This window comes from Barbatula barbatula (assembly GCF_947034865.1).
Source record: "Barbatula barbatula genome assembly, chromosome: 24".
In the NCBI taxonomy this organism is placed as follows: Eukaryota; Metazoa; Chordata; class Actinopteri; order Cypriniformes; family Nemacheilidae; genus Barbatula; species Barbatula barbatula.
Window position 1 is genome coordinate 8,398,717 of NC_136787.1, and position 27,954 is coordinate 8,426,670.

Below are 27,954 nucleotides of genomic sequence, written 5' to 3' on the forward strand. Positions count from 1 at the left end.
AATATTAGAGAGACAGAGAGACATTTTTTAATGGCTTAAAACATTGTGTGCATATGAATATGTATGTTTGTATTATTTCTGACCAACAATATAAAAAAAGAAAATAAACCAAATAGTATCTTTATTTTTTTTCTTTATTATTTTCGCATTATTCATATATATATCCTACAGTACTTGCATTAACTGAAGATCTGAATAGCTTGTCTGTGTTCAGTTTGGCTGCCTGTGCATGCAACCATTTTACGTCGTCGAAAAATAACATGGCGGCGTTCGTAGGTTAAAATAAGTATTACATTTAGTCTTTTTTAAAGAAATGAAAATAGTTGATGTGTTTGTAACGACAAATGCTAGTAGTGTAAGGCTTTTATGACGTATTAAGCAATTTACCTCTCTATACCCTGGGTTCCCCTTTAAAAAATGTACGTATAGCCATTATGACTACAATAACTAATCATAACTTATATCTAATTTATTACAGTTCTGTAAACCCTTTAAAACCCATCTCTTCGGTGAATACTCGACAGACAAATGAAAAAAAGCGAACCCTCTCTCTTTCTCTCAACAGGTATTGTTCTGGCTTGTGTTGAAACTAGTAACTTGGTACTAGCACCTGTAGTATTATTGCTTGTGTATGTGACACATTGCTTTATTGCTCCCTGAACTCTCTGTAAGTTGCTTTGGATAAAAGCGTCTGCTAAATGTAAAATGTGTAAATGTTTATAAATCTAATTCCAAAGGTTTTCACAATTTTCAAACTTTTCACTAGTAGTGCACATGTCATATATGTATGTTAATCATTTAATTCTTGCAATTTAGGCAACGATTACAGACAACTACATACACAGGGAGTGGGTATTTTATACCTTTTCTTTGTTCTCCTGTTCTTTAAGTCAGTATCGGCTGTGGCCACATGGTGGCGTTATATCATAGTTGCATTACCCTTCATAGAGGTTTTTTTTAGTAAGTCGCGTGTTCTGAATTCCGATAATACACCACAAAACATGTAATTACCAAAATGTGTGTCACAAGAATTACAGCTGATAGAAACATGCCTTTTATCAGAAAATGTGATAAGGTTTTATTTCAAATGTTTGCCAATCAAACGCTTTATTAGCTTCCGTGGTGACTCGAGTAAAACTTGCTGTGCTCGACACCCAGAATAAAAATCCTAAAAATATAAAGTAACTATAAGTACAAAAAGTATTTTGTTTGATAGGTAAACAGTGCCCTTTCCGCCTACTCACATTGCCACATAAGGTCAGGGGCGCGGTTTATTGCCTGCGTCACCGTCAACCAGAGACGGCCCCGCCCTCCCCCTCACGATGATATATGCCTTGAGAGGACAAGCAGGAACTCATCATCTGAGGCCGTTTGATAGCGGTTTTGTACATTTTCCCATTTATTCTAAATCAGACATCCTTAAAATAAGTGACCTCTCTGTCGCCGAAGCTTTTCAAAACGATCTATCTATCCGACAACAGCGCTTAAGGAAGAAAGCGAAAATTATTATCTTTTAGCACGCGCGCGCGGGGAAAGCGGCTACGGGAAGTTGACTGGGCGGGCTTCGGTGTCAAAAAGACGTAAAATCGACATTTCTTGACGAATTTGTTTGAGTGGTGAGTAAAAATAATTCTTTTGAAATGCATATTGCAACTGCTAACGAGTCCTTTACGTCGTTTTGTAGAAACATTGATTTATCCTTATTTAATTTCATCGGTTAGAATGAGCGCGAGCTCGTGGCTTTTGTCAGCTGGTGCGCTCCGGTCGGCTGTAAAACGGACGCACGGCTCTTTTAGGTTTTAACGGCCCTTTGTGAATGCTGTGTCTGCTATTATGTCAAAAGATGTTGCGTTGGTATCATTCTGTGGATTTCCTTTAAAAAAAAACTAGATTTATCGTGCCGTATTAGCTGTTAGCGGGTGTGAATGAATGACGACACGTGTAGTACGCACTACGCAGCCGGCGCGCGCAGCACGGATAAACACCATCTTATCAACATTAAAAACAGAACGTAAGTCTCATTTTGTGTGTTGTATTCGTACGTCAGCGGATGTTTATTATTTGGGAAACTGTCGATCGCAGTGAAATTGGTTCTTTGAGCAAAAACATTGGCGAGGAAGTGCGTGTCTGGATCAGCCCGACGTTGACTGTCGACTTCTGCTTTGCTCGCCGCGTACAGGCTGCGTTTCTGGAATGTGCTGGAAATGCACATGGCACAGTTGATCGGGCAGAGTTCCTGTTTGTTGTCACAGAGCTTAAAATATTAATTAAAGCGGTGCCTTATATGGCTTGTAATACAAAGCGGTCCAATTGCCTTTCGATCTCGCGCGAGTTACACACGATCACAGTATCGCGTTATTACATCGGAGTGTCTCTCCTGTATATACATTTAACACACACAGTTGGCATTCAGATACATCGGATGCTCTAATTTTCGACGAACCTTGCTGTGCGCCCCCTTTTTTATGACGAAAGGGTTTTCGAGGGACCGTCAGCACCCCTCTCTGGCTTACAGTATTACTGTTCCGCTTAGCGCATAATAGACTTATGTCCAACAAGTTCTGGCTTTATTTCTCTGCAGTGAAATGTTGCGTAATACCTTCCCACTTTCTCTTCTCTTTTTTTTCAGGAATGATCTACCATTCACCCACCGTGTCTGTTACACAATGGATGTCCTCTCTGTCTGCCTAATCGCCCAAGCCAAAACAACCTGTAACAGATCTGGTCTATTCAGGGGATAGCAATAGGCCCTCACTCCACTTTCTCCCTTGACATTATACATCAGTTTAGAGCAGAGCAGTACAGATTCTTTCTCTAGTGTCTGAATTGCTTTGATTTGCTGGTTTTAGTGAAGGGTGAAGGTTGGTCTGAGGCAGAAACAAAGATTTAAGTTTACTCTAGTACCTCAATTATATGGGGAGAAAAATCCAGTGTGCTGCTTAGTTATTTATTTATTAATACGTTGTTTCTTATTCCTGTAAAATAGTGAAATTATTTAGTTTTGGTTACTTGAAATCCATCTGAGCACGATGTCGTGGACAACTATGGCCACGGTAACGTTCGTGACCGCTGTTTATGCTGCAAATATGTCAGATTATCTTTGGCTCCTAGTGGTAGGCTTTATCATAGCTTTTATTCTGGCCTTTTCGGTGGGTGCTAACGACGTCGCCAACTCTTTTGGTACGGCGGTGGGATCAGGTGTAGTTACCCTTAGACAGGCGTGTATTCTTGCTACTATCTTTGAGACCCTGGGATCCGTGCTGCTCGGAGCCAAGGTCAGCGAGACCATCCGCAAAGGCATTATCGACGTGAACATGTACAACGGCTCAGAATATATGTTGATGGCTGGCTCAGTCAGTGCTATGTTCGGTAAGTAGCTAGGGTTTGTGCGTAATGTATATTTGATTCTATCATGTATTTTCCTGAATTGTCTCCAATTACCCATCAGGCTCTGCTGTATGGCAGTTGGTGGCCTCTTTTCTGAAGCTTCCTATTTCTGGGACTCACTGCATTGTGGGAGCTACCATAGGCTTTTCGCTAGTCGCCAAAGGTCAGCAAGGAGTCAGATGGCTCGAGCTGCTTCGAATTGGTAAGTCAGCTGCGTTCACGAGGACTATCCATTTGTTCCGTATTTTATAAATACAGTTGTCAGAATGTTGGTGACTGTGATTTAATTTATCTTTTTTTCTCCTATAGTTGCTTCATGGTTCCTTTCTCCTCTCCTGTCTGGCGTCATGTCTGCCATATTGTTCTACTTTGTTCGTATGTTCATCCTGCAAAAGGTAAATAATAGTTAAATATCTTAATGCTGGGTTCTGTTGAGTTACTCATGGATGGAGGTTGAAAGACAAAAAATAAGATGAGGTCATTGTTTACAACTAGGTCATTCAAGGTAATGCGATATGGCCACCTTGATCAAAGTTCAGACAATTTTTAATTGTTCATGATCTTAAACTCATGTGAAATCACTAGCTTAAGTTGCCAAATGTAACCTAACATGCTTTCAGGTTGTGTGTTGGCTAAGTCAATATTTTCTCCTGTGCAGAAAGATCCAGTCCCCAATGGTCTGAGGGCCTTGCCTTTCTTTTACGCTGTTACAATGGGAATCAACCTGTTCTCCATCATGTTTACTGGAGCACCGAGTGAGTATTACTGTATTTCCCATTTATTTAGCTTGTCTGCTAACATACTAACCAGATGCCCAAACTCTACCAGACTGTGTTTACAGTGCTTAAGGCAAAGCAGTGTTTAACCAGTGTGCTCAGTTGGAGCACTCATGAGGTGGACATGTGGTGCCTGTACTCCGTCATAGGAGAGAAAAACAGTGTAATAAAGAATTCTCATCCATTTGAAAGAATCATCAGCCTCATACTCAGTAGATGTCCCGAACACCAAATTTTTGAGTGCCGTTGAGCTCTAAATATTAGCCCTGTGGGTAAAAGAAAACAAAAAGTCAATTGGCCTGGGTCATTAAATGAAGGCCAGAGTATGATGCGATATGCACCCAGTAGTATGTACGTGTACGCTCACCCAGGCAGGTGCATCATACATTCATGCACATAGCAGATCACATAAGTTTTGTAATTTGGATACACTGCCTGCATCATTACAAACATTAAAATGTACAGTCCACAGCTAAAGGATATATTTATTATAAAACCAGTGCCTTCAGGGGTATTTTAAAGATGTTAAATGTTAACTACTTGGTCCATTCAGATGAATACTTAATGCATAGTATTTTTTATCTGACACACAAGTGCAGTTTCTAATGATTTGTAAAGATCTACAGTCTCTTCAAATTAAAGGACTGTCCTCTAGGGCCCAATTCATCACTAGTGTCACTTCAGGGCTCTGATTAAAATGAGACCAAAGTTCACCTTTAACACAAGGTTGTCCCAATCTTTGGCCAAACTTAGTGATGTCATCTGCTGTTGGATTAGTTTTAAAGGTATCAGACACCACCCCTTCAACCCTCCCCCTCTCAGCCTGTTCAAAGCAGTTCTATCATGTTTAGAGCGTCTATCCCAGGACAAAACCAGCAGCCACCGGGGGGGGAGAGAGACTTGCAGCATGTCATGAATTGTTGATTGGCCTCTGTCACCTGGGAGCAGTCAAGCAGTATTTGACAAGGTGGAATTTCCATGAATCGTCCTATTAGCAACGGTTGGTTCTTGGAACTCCCTGTTCGTCTGGTTTGATTTTAACTGCTTGGGCGGTATGAGGACTGTGTGATGTAATGCACTCTAGCTCGCATACTATCACATGCGCTTAACCTGTTCCAGCCAGTTTGTTGTGGGATAGCAGGATAAACACTTCAAAGTCAAGGGATAGTGTAAAATGTGCCCCCTCCTCAAGCATGGGTTCTCTAAACACTTTGGTAATCATGTGAGCTGTACCATATCCCACCCCGCCCCTACATTCAGGACATGGGCTTGCACGTCATTCTGCAACCGCAGTGCCTGGAAAGTTCTCCCTGTGCAAAGCACTGATGACTCAACCTCTCTATTCTATTATTTGAATTACTACTAAAAGTGAACAAGCTGTTGTTCTTTGATCTAAACTTTGTATGGGCCATTTTTATTTTCTCGACTAACAAAACTTGGATTTTAAATATGAAAACCGTTATTATGAGTAAAGCACACTGTGTTTGGCAACCCTCCCATCACCAGGACATGATGCTTGTTTTCTGGTCTGCTTCCCTTTTTGCAAAAACAGACAGTGGGTTGTTTTTGTTGCCATGGGGATGTAAAGCAAACCCAAGCCGGCGGTAACAGCTCACATATTTCAAATGGAACGTTTTTACATTTGTCTAGACTTGAGCATTACCCCAAACAGTGTCAAAATAACGTTCCTGTTTTGAACTTTGGCTTAATTTGAAGGTCCCAGATGTGGTGTTTGGCATAAGCTGTTATTCTGGGTGTGTCACTGCCACACACCAAACATCTTTGTGTGGTTGGTAGTGACTTTATAGTGTCGGATCGTAAAATTATTCTGCCTTTATTGCACCACAAGGTTACATTTATTATCATCAAAACGCTAAGAAGATTTACCATGGATATTTTACATGCACCAGTCAAAGAGCATATGAGGTGTAAACAACCCATCCCACCATGACTCAACCCATCATTCCGTAACAATGATGAGGCATTGTGCTCAGCAGAGTACAGAAAAACAGTCTTTGTAGTGTAATAAAGGCTGCGGCATAGTTTTTATTGTGAGATGCAGCAGGAAATGAATCCGCTTCCATTCACTCATCCCACTGCATGCTGGCGGTATTGTTGTTCCCCTTTGTGGGGAGATGTTTGTCCAACAAGCTATGTGGGTACAGTCATGGATTTATTCCACAGTGTACAGAGCAGGAAACAAGGCAGACAGCCATAACTAATAACAGCACATTCTCTATTCTTTTTTTGGGGGGGTCTGTCACTCAACCCCACACCTTCACCGCCACACCTGTTCTATCCTTAGATGTTGCCAGATCATTCCAGTTTTGAGAAGTTCAGCTGCTCTGCCTGCAATATCTTATCTCTTGAGGAGCTTGAAATGGAGTTGCACAACCAAAGATCACGCACGTCTCCAGCAGGACTGTAAATGTGTGGGAGGGCCTGAGGGCTGGGGAGTTTATACCCCACTTGTCGATTTTCCCTTATTTCACAACCTTGTTGTTTGCCATTTCACATCTTCTGCTGCCAATGCCAGCTTTTTAATTTGGCTGAGTTCCCTGTACTTTTAACACATTTCATTGTTGTTTTTTATCCCCATGAGGAATTTCTTAATGTCTGCCTGTCCTACCAGAAGTCGTCTTCGGGAAAGCTTCGGGAGTGCACATTCCTCACCACCGCAGTCTTGGCACAGATATAACCTTTCTGTAGGAGTGGTAAAAATGTTTCCCCTCCTTCCTCTTTGAGGGATGGGGGGGTGGTATCGTGCCGCGGTAGCCTTTTACGGCACCCACACTTGCTGACCATATGCTACAGCGGCCTTGTGCGTTGCCTTGTGTCAGTGCTACTTTTTGCTGGTTGTCACACTCACGTCTCACCTTGAAGTGTTACATAAGAGGGCAGGCCCTGTGCTTGCATTCTATATGCAGCCAGGATATTTGACACTTGGTTGCGGTTGTTTTGTTTTCTATAGAACCTTAAACACCCAGGAAATGGTATAAACAAACAAAATGGAAGAGCCTTCACTATAGTCCTTTTAATTGAACATGATCAATGTTATCCCTGTGGCGAGAATACTTTTCCCTAAATAAGCATTCCTTTTCTTTTGAAAAAATGCAGAAATGGAAAAACTTTTGCTGCATGTTGTGATCATTCACTTATTAAGACTCCAAAACGTTTACTAACAACTGGAACACACTATTTTTAATACAGTTTGTTGTGTTGGTGGTAGCACATCCTGCCTGTTCTCTCAAAAGCCCATTTTCCTTTCTGCAGTGCTGGGCTTTAATAATCTGCACTGGTGGGGAGTGCTGCTCATTTCCATCGGCTTTGCCATCATTACGGGCATCTTTGTCTGGTTTATCGTTTGCCCTCGGCTCCGGAAGAAGATCGAATGTGAGTACCAATGTTTTGTTCTTTTTATGCTGTACATGATAGAATAAACTGTTTCATGAGTTCAATTAACCATATCCAGTTGCCAAGTTTAACTGTATTATATAATATATATCAATACATTATAATAAAACTGTATAAATTGATGATGCAGTGTGGAAGATATGGCAGGATCACAAAGTGTGATGATGGATGAGGTTCTGCAAAGATATGTGTCGGGGCCACTGCATATGTTTTCTCAGATCGGATAGTTATACCCTTTATGAAATTAAGTGTAGAAATTTAAATGTTCTTATTTGGGGTATATACATAAGCACATTATTTGTACCCAATTTTTAGTAGGTATTTTTCAAGATCCTATTTCACTGTAGAAAGCATTGTATAGGCGAAAAAGATTTATTAGCTGTAGGACAATCCCCAGGTGCATTTGGGGGATAATACCCCACAGATTAAAGTTTTGGACGTAGACAGCAGTTTTAATAATATACCTAGAGCAATACACTATTGCTCTAAAGCATTGTTTGTGAAGTTGTATGATTTTCTTAATTCAGCTAGACCCACAATTTTACAATGTAAAGACACTGCTTTCAAGTATTTAATCTTGAGGTTTAGAGGGGATCTCTGTTTCTGTCCGTGTAATTTATGTTGTCTATGCAGAACAGGGTAGTTTGGACGTGTGCTGATGCATCCTATTTGTGTCATAGCGATCCACTTATTGGTCTTTGGCTGGTGGATTGGAATAGCTTGTGGTCAAGTTAAGGTGTTGACAGTGAGTTAGTTCAGGTGAAAGATAGGAGTTGCCATGTAAGTGACATGGCTCATGCAAAAATAGAATACGCGTCCTCCTGCGCTTATGACAGATAAATGAGTGATGTACCAGGCTATGTCAGACTGTCCCTAAAATGTAGGTTGTAGTGACCGTTTAGACAAATAGATTGGGGGACTATCTATTTGAATTTCAAGTAATGTTGTTTACCAGCTCTTCTGCTTATCGTAATTGAATGCCACAAATGTTTGCTTAAAAGAAAATGATATCTGTATATATTATAGAACTTTTTTCATCATACTGCCATCCTAGAATGTATTGTGTGATTTAATTTGACCTTATCCTTGATTTCTAGTCTGTTCTGAAGTTTTCTGTAGTCATAGCCATTATGAATTGTCGTTTGGTGAGGATTCATTTTGGATCCTGGTGTGCAGGTGAAATGAAGTCTTCCAGCCCATCTGAGTGTCCTCTTATGGAGAAAGGTGAACTGCCGGATGCTCACAATCCCATCCTGAAGCCTGTCCCTGAGGAATCAAGCGTTGTCCTTTCCACTAGCACATCTCCACCTCCTGCCCATGAAGATCGCAAGGTCACCTTTGACATCGGTGATACAGATGATGCCGATCAAAAAGACTGCAAAGAATCAGAAATAAGCAATGGTAAGTCTGTGGTCTGTCTTGACCGTCAGGTCACATGGTTTGTGTGATTCTTTGTAGATTGATCATTTAATTTCTTTAACAGTCCCCAAGACAGCCCAGGTTCACTTCACTCCTGGTCCGCCTACGGTTCCAAGCAATGGTTACACTCAGTACCACACGGTTCACAAGGACTCTGGCCTCTACAAGGACCTGCTGCACAAGCTCCACCTGGCCAAAGTTGGAGACTGCATGGGCGAGGGCGGAGACAGGCCTATTCGCCGCAACAACAGCTACACCTCCTATACCATGGCCATCATCGGCATGCACGGAGAGTTCAAGCCCAAGGAAGCTGACTTCCGTGCGTCAGAAGATGTAGACAAGGAAAAGGCCGGTGCGCAGGAACGGAAACGTGTTCGCATGGATAGCTACACAAGCTACTGTAATGCTGTGGCGGAGAACGGTACACCCGATGGCGTCGGGGAGGGTGAGGTCACCTTGGAGGTGGTAGACGAAAATGCCGTGAGTAACTGTAGTACTTTGGAGGAAGACCGAGCGGATGCTGACAGGCCCGAGGTGTCGATGCTCTTCCAGTTCCTGCAAATTCTCACCGCCTGCTTTGGCTCCTTCGCTCATGGTGGAAATGATGTCAGGTAATAAAATTTAGTTTAAGGGGTGCTCAGACCTAAGTCTCTCTGGAAACGTCTATTTGGGCTCATAATAGGATGTATACAGTTGCTACATTAATATTGAAAACAGTGTGTGTTTACAGGCATTTTACAATCTATTTTATAACTGACAGTCCAGATTGTAATAAGTTTTATTTTTATTTTCAGTAATGCAATTGGTCCTCTGGTTGCTCTGTGGCTGGTCTATGACACCGGCAATGTTATGTCAAATGCACCAACTCCAATCTGGTTGCTTTTGTATGGAGGAGTGGGCATCTGCATCGGTCTGTGGGTTTGGGGCCGTAGAGTCATCCAGACCATGGGCAAGGACCTGACCCCTATCACCCCATCTAGGTATTACACATACACACCATATGTTGTTTTATTTCTGAGAGTAAACGTGGAACACTGTGTCTACACCGGACGTGACCGGCACGACACGACAACAACTTGTCTATAATGGTTTTGTCATGTTGCGTCACGCTGCATCCATTGTTGACTAAATGTACAATTATAATGGGTTCTTATGCATTCTATTGCCTTTTTTTTGTCATGCCGCGTCCGGGGTAGACATGGTGTAATCTTTTAAATGGATTTGCATCAGATAAGTCAACCAAATTAGACCAATTTTTTAATCCAATTTTTAGCTTTGGTTAATGTCTGACCTAAGCACAAAGTTACAACACCTGCATTGCAGGCTCTACCCATCTTCCTACTGACAAAAATGTTTTGTTTATTTCAGTGGTTTCAGCATTGAACTTGCCTCAGCCGTCACTGTCGTGGTCGCTTCCAACATCGGTCTTCCAGTTTCAACCACTCACTGCAAGGTAAGCTAAGCGCACATGCAAACAAACCGATGCAAATCCATTTGAATAAGGTTGATAGCTTCAGCCTGCCGATGAGGGCCTAGCCTACTGTGACTGAGCTTAAAATGCTGTCATGTTTTTTTAGGTCGGGTCAGTGGTGGCTGTCGGTTGGCTGCGCTCCAGAAAGGCCGTGGACTGGCGTCTGTTCAGAAACATCTTTGTGGCCTGGTTTGTCACAGTGCCTATCTCAGGCCTGATCAGCGCTGCCTTAATGGCTCTGTTCTACTATGTCATTCTACCTACACCTCCCCAGTGAAGATGCAACCAGGAGCACCAGAGAACGATGGAGAGATTTTTCATATCTTTACTCTTACATCTTTATTTTTCTCAATGTTTTCCATTCATTCCTGCGATGGATGGGGAATGAAAAGCTTTTAATTTTGGGCTGCATTATTTCCTGGTTGCAGTGCATACCTTTGCACCAGGTCACATGCTGTGAGAGAAAATATCTTCTGTCAAACAAGGTTGCCATCTGAATTCTCGTGTACATAGTCAAAATCACCATGTTGATGTTTTTTTATGTAATTATGTACAGAACTACTACGTTTTTTTTAAGGTAAAAGAACATCTGCAATACAGTATTAGCCTTTGTTTGATACATACCATTCATAATTGGTTAAAGGTTGCCTAGTATTTAGGTCCAGATGAATTTAGAATTTAGGAAGAGGTTTAGATTTTGTTTACTGTACATTTGATAAACGTATCAATTTTTTTACAAGCAGGTTTGGCTTGTCAAAGTTGGGCATATGAAATACAGCCTTATCAATTTTGAGTGTTGATTTGCCAAGGAAATTGGTTGCTCACATGATGTTCCATAGTATGATTTCGGTGACCTTTTTTGCATGTCTTGTTTTATTTTAACATTGAAGTTACACTACGGACCTGAGCAGCAATCGAAGCAGATACATTTGAAAAGATTTCGGCCCCAAAGGCAGTTCTGTACTTGTTCTTTTAGCCCGTTGTAATTTTGTATCTTTTTTTTAGTGGAAAATGTATTTTCTGCACCACTGTAATTGAGCTGTTAATATTTAGCCTAACGTTTCTAACAACAGGGACTATTATAATAACGGACCAAGTCACGCGTGGAGGTAAACGATTAAACATTCATTAACTCCACCTTAACATCCGCTTCGAAAACTTGTGCTTAAGGTACGGAATGTTCCGAATCCTCTGCTGTTAAAACTATGCTCTTAGCGACTCTCTTAACTGAAGTGTGTTCCCAAATGTTTGCTGTAGACAATTGATCTCCATATGGTGGATTATGTCCCTTTGTGCTCAGTCGCTATGTGCCACTGGTGTTGAATACGGATGAATTGTTACTAAGAGACCCAAGTTCTCGGTTTACTAGAGAAATGTTTCCCAGGCTAGGCTTTGTGCCGCAGCAAATTGTAATGATCCTTTTTTGGAAAATTAAATATTGTTGTAAATGAACAAAGATCAGAAATGCCCACTTCATAAAAATAGCGATTTTTATAAAAAGAAATTCAGTTTTGGGCAGTCCTCAAGAAACTTAACCCCGTATTTGTTAATTTGTTTGCTATTTAAAACTGAACATTTTTATCTCTTCTTTTATAAAAACTCGAACAAGTCTTTTTTTAAATCATTATGGTAATGCTTTGCCGTGGCATATCAAAATCAGTCATGCAGTTAAGAATGGAGTGAAGTTAATGCTGGAAATGAGACTTTCACAATTCCTGTAAAACTTGATGGCATCCTGCCTTCTCATACATCTACTTCTGTAGTACTGAGGAATGTATATCAATTCACACACAGTGTATGGGTATATTCATATGCATATGTACACGCACAGGGTTGACATACCAACCCCTACAGCAACACAATAACTTAAAATGAATAGGTTAGGTGGTGATGGAGTTTTACTGGTTTGAACTGCTTGTAGTAGCTCCATTAGCAGTGTAAAACATCATTATGGTCCTTTGCATAATGGGGGGAATTGGACTGCTGTGTGGCACCTTTTGGTTACTAAGCTTAACACATTTAGACCTTACATAGTTGCTGTAGTTGCCTTAAGTTTTTGTTGTTACCAAAGGAGAAAAGGATTGTTTTGTTGGCTGTTTGCAGCATATACTATTGTCCTCTGTGGGCTTTGGGGATGAAATAAATTGTCTTTTTGAATATAAGCTGTTTGCTTGTAATTTCTTTACACTTATGGATCTTATATGTATAATGTATATAATATTTATTTCAAGCTAAATTGTTTTAGGCAGTAGTCTTCCACTACGGACTAAACTTTGCTATGTGATAAGAAGAACACCCGATTTTCATGATCCAATATAAAATCCTGACATTTTTATATTGTTTTATATTTTCTAAGGAATGTTTCAACATTAAAGTAAATTGAGACTTCTGTTTCTTTTATATGCACGTGACAGTGTAAATGCCTCTTTGTTGAACAGGCAAAATACTATAAATTAACAATATAAAACAATATAAATGCTAAAACTGGGTACATATTAAGAAACTCAACATTTCCAGAATTGTCCAGTCCTTTCGGATAGGATAATTTATTCTCATCATGCGGGATGAGGTAGATGTGCATCTTTGGTCTAAAAATAAGCCAGGACAATGCAGACAACGAGCGCTGTAGACAGGACTGGCCTGGATATACAGTAGTTGTCCCAGATATATTCTACCTACATCTGCTACTTAAACTCTTTCCTCTTAAGAGGCTGTAATTATAGAACACAGCAAACCTCCCATTTCATCACCTGTTTGTAAACCCACTGACAAGAAGAAACACTTTTGTACACTGGTGAATGTTTTCAGGCTTTATTTGAAAAAGCAATGATCTTTGATATGTTGTGAAAGGAGGTCACAATACACGCACAGGTGGTTTTTCCTTGTGCCGGGTGGTGGATATATAGGTTTAAAATATATACATTCCCATACAGTAAGTAAGCCAATGATCACTTATATGCTATTTCTTCATCAAAAGATGGGAGGGTCGTCTACGGGAAGAAAAGGTGGGATACATTGTAACTTCAGACTTAAACATGACTCCTTCAAATAAAGTGAACCCAACTTTTCTACTCACCCTACTTTCCAGATTCTCCACCTCCTGCTCATTGTGTTCTAAAGGACAAAAACACGTGGTGTGTTAAAGACTGGAAAAGGAGACAGCAAGAAAGTAAAACAAGTAAAAGGTCACATCGCATAACAAAGTTTAGATAGCAGATAAATAAAGCAAATTAAAGAGATATCACAGACGTCAAAGGTTGATTTTGTAACCTTTCACCCCTTATTAATCCAAATGTAGCCTATTAAGTATACTCGTTGTAGCCCTCAGTGTGTGTCGTTTCTAAAATAAACACAATAAAGCAGCCATGTGAACTTTGGCAATGTTCAAGGTTAATATTATCAAACGTGTAAGCGCTTATCGTCTGCACTTTAATCGGCCCTCTGTCGCCCTCGTGCGGAGATCAGTGGATCTGACGGGAGCGCGCATTGCACTCACCTGCGGTCTGACTTGCGGTGTTCTCTTCTGCGTCAGAACAGAAATGACGTAAGCGTGTTTCGGCACGTGGTTGTTCACGTTTTGTAATGATAAATGATTTGACGGTAACATGTCATTATTTATGAAAACGTAAAATCTTACCTTGGTTTACTGTAGTGAATGTTACTGTTTCGACATCTGTTAAATTAAGAGCAATGATATATAATAATCATTACATTTATATAGCGCTTTTCTGGGTAGGCTACTCAAAGCGTTTTACAACGAGGATGGGGTCTCTTCTCGACCACCACCAATGTGCAGCATCCACCTGGATGATGCGACGGCAGCCATGTTGTGCCTGAACGCCCACCACACACTTATTGGTGGAGGTTATACGGTTTAGGTTATTATGAGCATTAACCTCAATAAATGATCTGCATAGAGTAAAGAAAAACATCTCTTACCATCTAATTCGTCATCGTTTCCCTCCTCTGTAATAAATATTAAAATACATATTATGTGCAATTCATTATTTATTAAGTTATTTTATCTTTACACCTTTGTTGTATAGGCTATGCACATCAAAATAAGCATTTGATTGTTAAACGATATTTTGAGAATACTTTAAATAATGAATTGATATAAAATGTGTTAACTCTATATTCACATATATTAATTATAAATAGTAAATTATACATAATTAATTATCCAAATATAAATTGGCCACATGTACACCTCAATTAGATTCAATAAGCATTTTTTTATGCTTCTGGATACACATTTACCTTTCACATGTACGGCCTCATACTCATCTGCAGATAGAAAGAATAAATAAGCTCAGCATCGAAGAAATGCTTTTCAAGACATGTGAAAAATGATCCAAAGCAGTGGCATAAAAGTGGCATAGTTGTTAAATAGGATGATAATATGCCCCACCATGTTTTTCTGGTGCAGTGCGCTCTTCAAACACTAGGGACAAAAAGTACATTTTTGGCCACATAAGCAACCCTTTTTGATGTGAAACACTCATCTGATGTTACTGCAACAAAATATGAAACCAGCTGTGGCACCTGCACTTTACTTTGGGATTCTTTGCCGTTAACAGTGTGGCATGAGGGACTAAATGTGTTGAGGGCAGCTGTATCAGGTTTGAAAGAAAAACAAAGATATGTGAACATTTGCACAAACAAAGTGGAAAACACAGTGTTACCCCATTCTTCAATTGATTCATAGCTTTCAGCGGATTCCAGGAACACAGTCTCAGACACCACTAAATGTGTAAAAAATAAACATGTATTTTACCAAATGTTTATAATATAATTCAAAGTAACTATTTACATATTTTTGACCATATGTGGTCTCTCATATACACAATTTATTAACTGTCAATACATAAAATGCAAAAAAAAAAAAACATTCTTGCATTTTCCAATCAGGAAACAACGAGTCATTGCTTCATTTTCATTTAATTTACTTCATTAAAAAATAGGAAGTAAACTACAGATTCCTCGGTATGCAAATGCTTGGCCTACTAGTATATTGTAAATTCTTACCATTGTGGAAACCCGCCACTGCAACAAAGAGGATAATAGGTACAACAGTTTTCATCATGGAAGAATACAGAAGCTCGACAAAACAGTGCTATTTGATGGTATGAGTCAAGCTTTATAAATGCTGCCGGGCATCACATGCTTTGGATGGACAGGCTCATCTCTGTCTACCTGCCAGCAGTTGGGTGGCACATCTCTCCCGACACACAGATGTGGCATTATTTCAACACTGAATGACTGTCTTTGTTGACTCTCTGATCAGTTGTCCCTTTTTTGTGGTGAGTGGTGACTGTGGTGTAAGTTTGGGATGGATTTTGCTGGATGGTCACTGAAGTTGGCTCATGGGCATTGTTGTTGTGCTCACCACGCAAATATATTTTGCACTAAAGTTGGAATCGTTAATAGATGTAAATGTAATTTTGACTGGCATTATGCAAGGGCTATGTTGAGCATCTGTGCTGTTTCTAAATGAAATGACACATAATTACACTTCAATGCTAAAAAAAGAATATTACAAATAATTATTTTAAACAGAAGTTTTGTTCCCACATTCTTGCCCGTCTCAAAGAAGTTCATATTATTTATTACATTGCATGAAATCATATAGATTTCTGGATATAAATTAGAAAAATGATTAGAGAGGCGTAAATTAAAAAAGCTTACTTATATTAGAATTCTAGCTATTTTAACAAAACTATACAAGTCAAAAATACTGGTTATGAGATGAGAATGTTACTTGACTGTATTTGTTCGAAAATCATCAACATGTATTTTATGTTTTGACTTAATGGTAATTATAGATGTCATGTAAAAAACAACCATAACATGGAAACAGATAAGTTAAAATGATGGACACTTCCTGAAAATAAAGTCACATATCGGAAAATGGCAGTAACAAATTGAGAAAACAGTGCTATGCTTTTTCTCAAAACATTTCTGACGATTTCTGAAATTGTTATTAAAAAGTGAATCCTGAAAGTATGTAATTATAATTGATAAAATAAATAAAATAATAAAATAAAATAAAATAAAATAAAATAAAATAAAATAAAATAATAAAATAAAATAAAATAAAATAAAATAAAATAGAATTTGAATAGTGAATAATCGAATAATCGAATAATCGAATTGCCAAACAAGAGTATTACGTAAACATTTTAAAAGTAATGTTTTTATATCAAGGAAAGGGTATAATGTTTCATTTACATAAAAAACCAATTTGTATTAATTTCTATGTTTTTTTAACAGAACCAGCTTATTCCACTAGTCAACCCTTTACCAAAAGCTATTTGATCATTCAGGATTATTTTCATGTTCATATCACGTAAACACAGTTATAATGCGTTTTATTTATAATAATTTTTTTATGTGTTTGAAATGTGTCATTGAAACGTCCTTCGACCATCTCGCGATGTTCACGTTTCATTCATACAAATTTAGCGATACCATGACTCTTACTTTGACAATCGTAAACAGGCCACTTTTATTTTGATAGTCGACTCTTACCTGGACTCGCGTACTGCGCATGTCAACGGAAGTGGTAACCGGGCTGCGCGATGACCAATATTAAAACAAAACCGACGTGCGATTCCTCCGCATGTCGCCGAGTGTCGAGCAGCAGTGACGATCTGAGAGGATCTCTGCCAGATGTCGTTTAACCTGCGGCGCTTTAGTTCCCTCGCAGTGGATGCGCTGTGTGCGTTTCAGTTCCCGAAAAGAGAGAGGACAAACCCAGCGAAGCAAGGTCAGCATGCAGCAGTCACACATGAATGAAACAGCAGCCGCTTACCTTCATAAATCTCAATCACACGTGCAATAATCCATAGTGTGTACTAGTCAAGGCTGGGACAGCACACATATCACGTCACAGTCTTAATAGTGTGCCCTGTTGCGATTGTGAGGATGTAAGTATGCAACACTCCAAGTCATTGGCTGTGTAGGATAGCCTAGGTGACCTATTGTATTATCTACCTAGTAGACAGCGCCTTAAGCTTCATAGGGATGTTTATCCTCGTATTTTGTTTATAATCTAACAAATGTAATGTTTAGCCAAACCAAATTTTTTTTAACGCTATTATGCTTAACTATTATGCATTCATATGTCATTTAAATTTCTTGAATTCTTGAAGGCATTGCAACCAAGTGTCAAAGCTATTGTGTCTAGCTAGAATAGCAATTTCTTTCATGGCTCCCAGTGTAGAGACTATAAGTCCCATATGATAACAGTGATATAATAAGGTTCATATTAACATACTAGGGATGCACTGACATGTCCATCTTGGCCGATAACCGATCATTCTTCAACATTGGAAGCCGATCGCCGATATATTAACTAAATGCTGCTATAAAATTCCCTAAGATTGAAACAAGAGGCGAAAAGTGGACAACTGCTTTTATTAGAAAACACTCACGATCATTGGTTCTCTTTTTTCCCCTGAAAATCATGTATTGATTCTTTAACCTTCAAACGTTTCTGGTATATTTTTTATTTAATGAACAAATTACAGATGTTCTTCCGGAGCAACCCAGAAAAATAATAGCCAAATGTCTAACAGGTCTCCAGGTAGAACGCATTTAGACACCCCTCCGATTCTAACAAAATGCATTTGTTCCTATAATTTACACATTCATAAATACTGTTTCTAAATACTGTACTTACATCAACAATGTTTTGCTAAACGCAGTAAGTGAATGATCACGACAGAAAGACAGAACCGTACTTGTAAGCAGCGTGCAGCTAAAGAAGTTTAACCAGAGGAAATTATTTATTGGCGGTAATATATCGGCCTAAATTTGATTATCGTCAGATAACATAAAAATGGCCAAGTATCGGCTGATACAGATATAGCTGATAATTTATTGTGCATCCCTACATAATTCATTTGAAATTTTATGGATTTATAAAGAACTCTTTCATTAGCCACCTTTTAAAGTAGGTACTGTCAGTGTAGCCTACATTAAAAACATCTAATAATAATAATAATAGTTATTCAAAATAATAAACATGGTCTGTTACTCATTACTTGAAAATATGTTTTGCCAATTTAGTCTTTATACAGTCAATTTAACTGTTCACACACACAAACAAACAACAGAGTTCAGTTCAGAGAAGTATTTTGGTACAATCTTTTAAAAAGTTTTTTATTTGAAATATTTTGCCACTTTAACTTTTTAAAACTTTTGTATGTTGCAAACTGTCCTTGTGGAGTGTTGCAACGGTCCCCTGTTATGGGATCAGTTGCAACATTTGATTCTGTCTGTTTGAGTATAAATTGTGCGTATATTGTTATACATACCCATGTTACTGCATTTTAGATGGGCACCTGACAGATGTGGGTTAAACATATACGCTGAGAAACAGTCACTGAGAAACTGAAGGAAATACAGAAAAGTGTTGCAACCTTCCCCAGTCTCCCCTACTCTTCATCTTTCCCCCTTGCTCTAGAATGAGGAGACTCCCTGTCCTGTTGCCTCTCATCTGGGTCTGCTCAGTGTTCTATGTGGGTATCTTCTTGTTCGTGGGAGGCTTTTTATTAGTCAGACTGGAGGTCAACAGGACCAGCACCTGTGCGGATGTCTTATCTCCGGGAGCCCAGGTTAAGGGGGATTTCTGCCTGAGCGAGCCACGCTTTCGTAGGGCAGTGGTCTTGATCATCGACGCCCTCAAAGCTGACTTCACCCGCTATGATCCAGAGAACACGGCACCCAAACCGTTTGAGAATAAACTGCCCGTGTTGGATGAAATGGCATCGTTGCACCCGTCTCATGCGAGACTTTACACCTTTCGGGCCGATCCGCCCACCACCACCATGCAGAGGATCAAGGGCTTTACAACAGGTTCTCTGCCCACGTTCATTGACGTCGGGAACAACTTCGCCTCCAATGCCATCCTGGAAGATAATCTTGTGCACCAGTTGGGCCAAGTGGGTGAGTGAAGCAGATTTTTTTGTAGATCCTTTTAGTTTGTGGTTGGATCTTGGGGATCCTAACAGGAATATGTGCAGGTCATGTTTTACCCCAAATTAAAGGGATAGTTCACCCCAAAGTAATAATTTCTTAATTCTCATGAGTTTTCTTTGTGCTAATATACACAGAGAAAGATATTTGGAATAATGCTTACAACCAAACAGATCTCAACACCCATCGTCTACCGTAGTAGGAAAAATTTCTTTTTACAATTTTTTTGGTTCTGTTGAACACAAAAGGCGACATTTTGAAGAATGTAGGACAGTTCTGGGGCACTTTTGACCCCCATTGTTTTTTTTCCTACTATGGTAGTCATAGGGTGTTGTTGTTACATTTTTATGTTGCTGCATAAGATTAATTTGTTTTGATTGTAGTTTTTTATTATTATAATTTAAAGTATTTTATTTTAATAATCGAACCAAATCTGAAAGTTTTAATTTTAGTAGACAAAAAAAACCCTGTTTCATGCAAGATATAACATCATATTTCGTCTATATTGTCAGATGAAAATAATTTGAGCTAGTGTTATGTGTAGGAATTGTTTTATAGGTAAACAAATCTTCATTTCCACACAGAAATGATTCTTGGATGTAGCTCTTCTCATTTTATTGATGTCTTCTCATTAATGTCTGATGCATTTTCTCCTCCATTGTTCAAAGGCAAAAGAGTTGTTTTCATGGGGGATGATACGTGGGTGAGTCTGTTCCCAAAGAAGTTCCACAGATCTCTGCCTTTCCCCTCCTTCAACGTGAAAGACCTGCACACCGTTGACAACGGCATTCTCCAAAACATCTATCCTACCAGTAAGCTGAATGCTTTATCCACCCATTTGAAACCAGCCTGTTGTTATAAAGATCTCACTTTGTTTACTTCCTAAACAAACATGCATACCTTATGTTTATACTGTAAACGCTGCGGGTCTAAGTGGGTAACTGTTCTTGTTTGCTGTCCACAGTGGAGGGGGATGATTGGGATGTGTTGATCGCTCACTTCCTGGGTGTGGATCACTGCGGTCACAGATTTGGCCCTGATCACCCTGCCATGGCTGAGAAACTCTCACAGATGGATGGAGTCATCAGGTTCGCTTCTTCTCGCCCACGATCCAAAAAGCTGCTATGATGTAATTACATTTTCTTGTGGTACTCATTTTGTTTTCTGTTGCAATGCTGACCCCAGGTCAGTTTTAAAGCGTCTGAAGAACGACACGCTGTTGGTGGTGATGGGAGATCATGGAATGACAGACACTGGGGATCATGGGGGAGAAAGCCAGAAAGAGACGGACGCCGCCCTGTTTCTATATAGTTCCTCACCTTTATTTTCAGCTCCAGGATCTCAGGTAAAAATACACTGGTATCATTTGTTTGTCTTTTACCTTGGTCAGATGAAGAAAGTGAAACTAGTAGGATGCTAGAGTACTATTTGCTTGCGATCTGTCAATTGCCATAGACACGTTTCTTGGACTTCAAGGAGTAGTTCACCCTAAAATAAAATTGTTGAAATTGTCTCACCCTCATGTCATCCCAGATGTATATGACTTCGTTTCCTCAGTTAAACATGAATTTGACACTTAAATGCTATTACATTCTGTTATATTTTTATATAGTTTTTATATAGACTTATTGTTGATTTATGTAGGGCTGCACGATTAGTTGTATTTGGATGCTTTCTAGAAACCTCAGATTCAGGATATTTCCCAATTTGACCCGGATGCTTAAATTAGTTTTATAGACAAAAAAATCTTTCTTTATTATAAACTAATACAATTGTATTTAATAAAACAGTATTTGAAATATATTACATTGACTAAATAATAAAAAAAGAGCACCCAGTAAAAGCACGAAATAGAAGAGAACTAGATGAAACGTTGTTTATGAAGCATTTTGGCAAAACGCTTGAGACAATGCCATGAGAACATTTCTGCAAATTTCATAGTTCACTTTGGGTTATTCTACAGTTTTGATGAGCTACTATTTTTCTAAAATGTGTTAAAAATATAAGTGAGTGAGGAAGTGTTCATAGCTTGACCAGTTTTGTATAGAATAATTATATATTTTTTTAGCAAAATAGTCGTGATTATCATTTTAGATATTATGAAGTAGCCCTAGATTTAGTCATTTTTACAAGATGTATGTGTCTTTCAAAGCTTTAGCAAGTTGAGTCCCATTATATATAAACAGACAGTTGTTGTTGTTGTTGTTGAATAATATAGATGGTTTTAGCGGCGATAACATTAATGTTATGTGGCCCAAACGTAACTTCCGGTAGACCTCCACTAAGAATCAACAACTGTTAAGCAGTTCTAATTTAATGTAATACAATTATTATACAATAAAATATAATATAAATGTAGATTAATATAAATTAAATAAAACAAATTGTTATTTTATTATCAAACACAGAGAGGACGTTAACTTTGGTCAGCACGTGCATCCAATGAAACCATACTAATAAGCATAATCATAATTTTTTTTAATAAAACTTACTCTTGAAATGTCTGTGACCCTTATTATGTCCCATGCACACCATGGCAGTATATCCATATTTTTTTTTCAGGTTTTACCTTTGTATATATTTTACTGAACAGCTTGTTTATCTGTCTGTAGGTAGAGCCCGAGGTAGTTCCTCAGACTGATTTAGTGCCCACGCTAGCGTTGCTGTTGGGAGTTCCCATTCCTTACAGCAGTGTGGGCCAGGTTCTTCTGCCGCTGTTTCCTCAGAACGGCTCGAGAAGTGCGCCTACAGGTCTCAGCCAGGCGGAGGCACTGTGGATTAACGTCAAACAGGTTACAGGCAATTTTCTTAGCATGCATAGAAAACACATTTCAAGCATTAGCACTTGAATACATTTTAATATCCTTGAATATTTATAGGCTAAGATTAACGCAAACTCTCTCTGATTTGTTCGTTTGAAGGTGAACCGCTTCCTGGAGACCTACTCCAACATGGCCAAAGACATCCCACCAGACAGTCTGTCCCGGCTGCGGGATGACTTCTCCATCATTTCCTCTCAGTATTTAGCTGCTGTCCACGAGGGTCATCTCCCCTCTCCCGATCTGGTCGTCTCCATGCAGAACTATTTGACGGCTGTTCGAGAGACCTGCAGAGCATCCTGGGCCCGTTTCAACCCTTTCAAGATGGCTGCGGGACTCTTAATCTTGGGTCTCGCCTGTTTGTTGTGCTGTGTCATATCCGAATTGTCTCATTTAGTAATTCAAGAGGGCTTTTTAAAGTTGCCCATTTTCTCAGGGTTGGTGGTGGGAATGGCAGTGGGTACAGTCCAACTGTTCTCGCAAGGTTATTTGGACCTTTCGTGGTGTCTGGGAGCTGCAGCGCTTTCATCTGAAGTTTTGTTTTTGTGGAGGACTCATGGAGTTTCTCCAAAAGATAAGTGGTGTCCTGCTCGCCTCCTCACCCCGGCCCTGCTGGTGCTTTTCTTTCGCTGTGCCTCGCTGCTTTCCGACAGTTACGTCATCTATGAAGGACACGTTGTAACCTTTTTGCTCTTGACGTTGAGCGTGTATGTTCCACTTAGGCTCAACTGGGACGGACTCTTGGTGCCACTTCCTCCACCAGATACCCAGAAGCCACCTTTGCTACGGCAAGCAGCATTGCCGTCTTCAGTTGTGAGACGGGAGGCCACCGCCTTGCTGGTGTGGTTGGGGGTGTTGGTCGGTTCACTCTACGTTTCCCTCTCCTTCCACAATTGCCGGGAAGAGCAGGGAAGCTGCCAACCCTCCCTATTCCTCTCCCCACTATCACGTGTGCAGGACAGCCAACTGCGAAACCTTCTCTACGTGCTCTCGGTGGCCTCATTGGCCACGTGGGTGTACCTTCTTCACCGTTGGCTTAGACACTACGGGAACCTTAACTGTTCCAGCGCGGCTGTGTTTACAGCCTGCTTCATCTTACCCTTGGCTTGCGTTGGCATGGGGCTGCACTGGGCAGTAAGCGCCACCCCAGAGGACACCTTCAGGAACCTGTCCGAACTCATTGGCCTCGCCCATGTTTTTCTACCACGGGCCATCTTCTGCCTGTTGGGTCTGGGGCTGCTACTGTTGTGGGTGGACCCCATGACGGTGTTCATCAAGTCACGGACCCCCGTGAACTCTCGTGGAACATCCCTCCCACCACCAAAGTACAGAGCCAGCACGGGTATTAGTCCGCAGGCTGAGCTGCATCATCTTATACCGCAGCTATACCAGCGGATCCGGCACTCGCTTGAGGATGGAGGCGTCGAGGCTGGTGAAGCAGACGATAGGCCAGCCGTGGAGGCATACGGGTTGGGTACGGTGTACTCTGCACCCCTCGTGCTCTTTTGCGGACTTCTGGGGCTGGTTTTGCTGCTGCTTCATCCCGAAGGAATGGCTCTGGCGTTCTTGCTTCTACTTCTGGAAGCTGGAGCAGTGTTGCACATCCACGCCTGTAGCACCAACCTATCCAGTCTCTCCAAACACTCTAGTAAGAAGCAATCCAGTATTACATCGCATGCCATTGATCTTTGTACTTACATGACCTAATTAATTCTCCCCGCTGTACTTGAATTCTTTCAGGTGGTTACAGTGTGCCATGGGCTCCTGTCGTTTCATGGTCTCTAGCAGCTGCACAGTTTTTCCATGCCACAGGACATCTCCCAACCTTCCCCTCCATCCAATGGGGTGCTGCGTTTGTGGGATTTCCTCAAGGTCACATGGGCACTGTGCTTCCTGCCTTGCTAGTGACCCTTAACACCTTTTCTTCTCACATCATCTTTGCAGGTAAGTCTGATTTTAAAACAGATCTAATGTGATGTTTCACATTAGTGAACGCCCACTTATCATGTGTTATAACAAATAATATCAATAATTGTACTCAATTAATAATAAAATATAGTTTTTGTGGCAGACATATGAATCTCTGAAATCTTAAGTGTAGTTTAAAAAGAAAAATTATCAGTTGTATGCGATTTTCAAGAAATATATGTTAAATTTAGTTAATTTATGAAGATAAAAGTATAGAACTAAAATATGATATGATAACTTGCCAAAACAAAAAAAAATGCGAATACATGGTTTCTAAACACTCTAAATACTAAAGATTTTTTTAAATGTTAAGCGTGTCAAGGAAATTCATTTTAAGATAAGTCATATCAAACACTAAAAATCTAACACAAATCCGTCATGAAGGAAGTCCATAAGAATAGTTTTAAACCCTAAAATTCATCTTTTTTTCCTTACGTTTTCAACATTGCCCCGATTCTTGAAATTGCTAACTTTTATGTATAAGTAAACTTTTGACCACAACTACTATATATGTACAATTATAAACAAATATATTAATAGACCTGGAGGAGAATGATAACAAAATATTACTACACGAGAGGATCAGCAAATATTAATAACAGATTAAATGTGTTTCCAGTGAGCTTCTTATTTTCTATGCCTTTTTTGTGTATTAGAATAAAACTATATTCACAGATGTTGCTGTGTTTTGTCTTTTTTGCTAAACAATTTTGACCAGTTAATATTTTGTCCATTTCGTATCATACACCTCATATTTTAATTATTAAATCTCACCTGAGGGAGAATTTAATGCAAGTATTGTTGAACAACGCCCCTCCAGACAACACTTTCAATCTCTATTGCACACAAAGCAACCCGCAATGTTATATTTCAAACATAGATGGTGACAAAGAGGCAAAAGATATGTGCTACAGCATTACATTTCTACAATATTCAACATTTTTGTGAAAGTACGCCATGTTATATTCCAACCCTGGCAAGTAAATCACAGTTTTGTCAGTCATTTGTGTAATATTATCACCGTGTAAATTATTCATGCAGTTGGCTGTCCTCTGCTGCTGTTTTGGCCTCTGGTGTGCGAGGTACGTGGGACACGATATGCACGCTCAGTGGGAGGTGAGGAGAGCGAGGATGCTGTCATGGAGATGAGATTGAGAGAGAACCCTCAGAAGTTTAGCTCGGCCCTCCTGCAGCTCACTGCACGCTACCTCTTTGTAAATGGTGCACAGGTGGGTTCACATTATCCTTTTACCACAAACAAGTCATGCACGCACATGAAAACATACTCGCATGTGAAGACCTGTTCTGGTTGCCCTCTGTAGGGGCATGCATGTGTACAATCACATATTAGGACATATTTAATTCAAGGGATAAGTTTACCCCATACAAAACAATTTCATTTATTCGCCCTCTTGTCATTCAAAACCTGTATATGACTCTTTCCTTTGGGTTTTTGGTTATCAGCGTTCTTCAAAATATCGTCTTTTTTGTTTTGCGGAAGAAAGTCATTTAGGAATGACATGAGAGAGAATTAATGATGACATAATTAAACTTTTTGGGTAAACTGTCCCTAAAGTTATGTCAGAGATGGGAATTAAGGCCTAGCCAAGCTAGTGACCTTGCTAGTGTACTTTTTGCAGATGTGTACATTTCTGACCTTCTCACCTTATTTAGGTCTTTGCGTCAGTTTGCGCAGCAGCCATTCTCAGGAGACACCTCATGGTCTGGAAAGTGTTTGCACCCAAGTAAGTGTCAAACTCTAAAAGTGGGAAGGTTTTGAATTGCAACCAACGTCTCAATCACTCTCCGTTTCGAAGCACTACGGCGGCTTTCACAGAACTAAGATGTCGTCACGTTTTCACTTCTTTGTCGAAGGAGATAACATATTTACGAAACGCGTTCTGTAGAGCAGTTTGTCCGTTCAAGGCTACTGTAGAAACAACATGGCGAATTCCGTGTTAGGGGACCCGCAGACAGAAATAGCTCATTTTAAAGTCATAAAAACCTAACGCTTAATAATGTACGCTCTTTATACACCTCTGAAGACACGTATGTATATTATATTGCATTTATGTCAATTGATCCTCCAAAAAATTACACATTGGACCTTTAAGAGGAAGAATTGTGAGATGAACCTTTAGTAATTTTACACGTTGTCGCGCGCAAGGTTCTGTTCATCTTTACATCTTTTGTGGGGGATTTTTAATAAAATGTTTGATATGTGTATGCTTTTCTTAATGTAATATGATTATATTATTGGTAATATAAGTAGTTTTAACATTAAGAAAACGTCTGTTTTTGCAGACTAATGTTCGAGGCATCTGGCTTCATCGTGGGCAGTGTGTTTGTGATGCTGGGGCTCATCATGGTGATGAGGGTGGACATGGGAGTGGGGGGCCTGTTTAAGAAACTCCTCCCTCAAAACTAGAGGTAACGCTTAGGCCACTCCCCCTTTTCTCAGAAGCCCATCTTGCCGATATAGATTTCTTCAGAGATGTGCTGGAGATGCCTGGTCACCTTTTTCAACTCCACTGCCAAACACGTGGATGGAAACAAGATTTGTATTGCATCTCAACGTATCTCATGCGGACATTTGTGGAACGATTGTGAACTCAAAATGTTATTTTATAAACTCTGTAGACTCCATTGAACAAGCTATGGAACTGAAAAGAGAGCCATTGAAAGAGAGACGATCGTTTTTGCATGCTTTTATTACTACCGTGATATAAAGTCGTAAAAGGAAAGATTATTTTGAAGGGCTACATGAAGTTCACAGTGTTGCAAAGGCATGTTTGAACTCGGAAATCCTTCTATTCAAACATTGAAAAGCACAAGCGTGCTTGAGGGCATCAGTTTTTTAAAGCAATGACTGTAACTATTCATGCAACATAATTTTTGGTGTTTTAATGGGAGGAGTTCATTTCCATTCTCCTGTTTTTGTTTTTACCTTTTTAATACTTTAATAACCCGTGTTAACCTTTCATAGCAATAAAAAGTGTCAGGGTCGAACCAAGCACTGAAAAGAAACTTCCTCACATTTTTTAAGATTTTTCTTATTTTCTTTGGTTAGGCAAGATATCGAACTAGGTGACAGCTGACAAGCTTTAACGGTTGCCTTGATCTGTTGTTTGCGAATGAAACGTGTCTTCATTCAACATGCATTGACTGTTATTTATTTAGCTGTGTCATATTTAGTTCACTAATGGATTAAATGAATTTACGGATCTCATTTTTGTGAGAAATGCATGGGGAAATAATGACGTCATGTGCTCAGGTTAATTTAGCCATAATGCAAAAGAAGTGTTCTGTTCTGGATGATGCCAGTTTTGAGTGCGAGGGGTTGGCTTTTAACAACATCTTGATGTCTGAACTGATTTAGAAGCTGTGAGATTCATTTTGATTGTTCAATATTGTTTAATCAAATTTAAATCATTTTTGAAAGGGATAAATAATTAAATATTTTGTACGTTTAAAATGTTTTTTGTGTTTTGTTCTCTAGGAGGAAAAGTGAGCCTACAGAGGGCTCTGTTTCATCTAAATCCAATGTTGCTCTCACCCTGAAGGACACTTGTTTAGATCCCACTTCTCTAAGTTTGAGACCAAAATATTTAAGCTCATCGCTTTGTAAAGCGAGGTGTGCTATGATTGGCCAGTTAACCAGTGCGTTGTGATTGGTCAAATACTGCAAGCGTGTGACGGAAATGTAACTCCTCTTACC

At 39.6% G+C, this 27,954-nt stretch overlaps 3 protein-coding genes across 6 annotated transcripts; 2 read left to right on the forward strand and 1 right to left on the reverse strand.

The window, feature by feature from the left end:
• Positions 1-1,280: 1,280 nt before the first annotated feature.
• slc20a1b (solute carrier family 20 member 1b) lies at positions 1,281-12,629 on the forward strand. Its single transcript, XM_079449267.1, has 11 exons — positions 1,281-1,616; positions 2,630-3,369; positions 3,449-3,589; positions 3,697-3,782; positions 4,046-4,142; positions 7,437-7,556; positions 8,754-8,978; positions 9,061-9,607; positions 9,791-9,976; positions 10,365-10,449; positions 10,574-12,629. The coding sequence occupies exons 2-11, from the start codon at positions 3,030-3,032 to the stop codon at positions 10,742-10,744; spliced, it is 1,998 nt and encodes a 665-aa protein (XP_079305393.1). The 5' UTR covers positions 1,281-1,616; positions 2,630-3,029; the 3' UTR covers positions 10,745-12,629.
• Positions 12,630-13,256: 627 nt separating this feature from the next.
• On the reverse strand, positions 13,257-15,760 carry LOC306889301 (uncharacterized protein). 3 transcript variants are annotated; one of them, XM_079448095.1, is made up of 9 exons: positions 15,496-15,687; positions 15,153-15,212; positions 14,879-14,911; positions 14,728-14,754; positions 14,407-14,433; positions 14,105-14,140; positions 13,964-13,990; positions 13,544-13,581; positions 13,257-13,457 (listed from the first exon to the last, which is right to left on the reverse strand). In XM_079448095.1, exons 1-9 carry the CDS (start codon positions 15,551-15,553, stop codon positions 13,416-13,418), a joined length of 348 nt encoding a protein of 115 aa, XP_079304221.1. In that variant the 5' UTR covers positions 15,554-15,687; the 3' UTR covers positions 13,257-13,415. The 3 variants fall into 3 exon arrangements, with proteins under 3 accessions (XP_079304221.1, XP_079304222.1, XP_079304223.1); XM_079448096.1 differs by lacking the exon at positions 14,879-14,911 and having other exon boundaries at positions 15,496-15,760; XM_079448097.1 differs by lacking the exons at positions 13,964-13,990; positions 14,879-14,911 and having other exon boundaries at positions 15,496-15,760.
• Positions 15,761-17,010: 1,250 nt separating this feature from the next.
• Positions 17,011-27,708, forward strand: pigo (phosphatidylinositol glycan anchor biosynthesis, class O). Of its 2 annotated transcripts, none has more exons than XM_079449040.1 (11): positions 17,011-17,396; positions 18,938-19,419; positions 20,118-20,261; positions 20,414-20,537; positions 20,635-20,794; positions 22,062-22,241; positions 22,371-23,916; positions 24,009-24,212; positions 25,278-25,465; positions 25,911-25,981; positions 26,541-27,708. In XM_079449040.1, exons 2-11 carry the CDS (start codon positions 18,939-18,941, stop codon positions 26,662-26,664), a joined length of 3,222 nt encoding a protein of 1,073 aa, XP_079305166.1. In that variant the 5' UTR covers positions 17,011-17,396; position 18,938; the 3' UTR covers positions 26,665-27,708. The 2 variants fall into 2 exon arrangements, with proteins under 2 accessions (XP_079305166.1, XP_079305165.1); XM_079449039.1 differs by having other exon boundaries at positions 17,016-17,236.
• The last annotated feature ends 246 nt before the right edge of the window (positions 27,709-27,954 follow it).

Excerpts from the sequence above, each read along its gene's own strand:
- slc20a1b (XM_079449267.1), top strand. The coding sequence starts at position 3,030 with ATGTCGTGGACAACTATGGCCACGGTAACGTTCGTGACCGCTGTTTAT. Across the intron at positions 3,370-3,448 it reads CTCAGTCAGTGCTATGTTCG|GCTCTGCTGTATGGCAGTTG; the intron begins GTAAGTAGCTAG and ends ATTACCCATCAG. Across the intron at positions 9,977-10,364 it reads ACCCCTATCACCCCATCTAG|TGGTTTCAGCATTGAACTTG; the intron begins GTATTACACATA and ends TGTTTATTTCAG.
- LOC306889301 (XM_079448095.1), bottom strand. The coding sequence starts at position 15,553 with ATGATGAAAACTGTTGTACCTATTATCCTCTTTGTTGCAGTGGCGGGT. Across the intron at positions 14,434-14,727 it reads TGAGGCCGTACATGTGAAAG|AGGAGGGAAACGATGACGAA; the intron begins GTAAATGTGTAT and ends TATTTATTACAG. Across the intron at positions 14,141-14,406 it reads AAACGATGACGAATTAGATG|ATGTCGAAACAGTAACATTC; the intron begins GTAAGAGATGTT and ends TTAATTTAACAG.
- pigo (XM_079449040.1), top strand. The coding sequence starts at position 18,939 with ATGAGGAGACTCCCTGTCCTGTTGCCTCTCATCTGGGTCTGCTCAGTG. Across the intron at positions 24,213-25,277 it reads TTCTCACATCATCTTTGCAG|TTGGCTGTCCTCTGCTGCTG; the intron begins GTAAGTCTGATT and ends TTATTCATGCAG. Across the intron at positions 25,982-26,540 it reads TGGAAAGTGTTTGCACCCAA|ACTAATGTTCGAGGCATCTG; the intron begins GTAAGTGTCAAA and ends CTGTTTTTGCAG.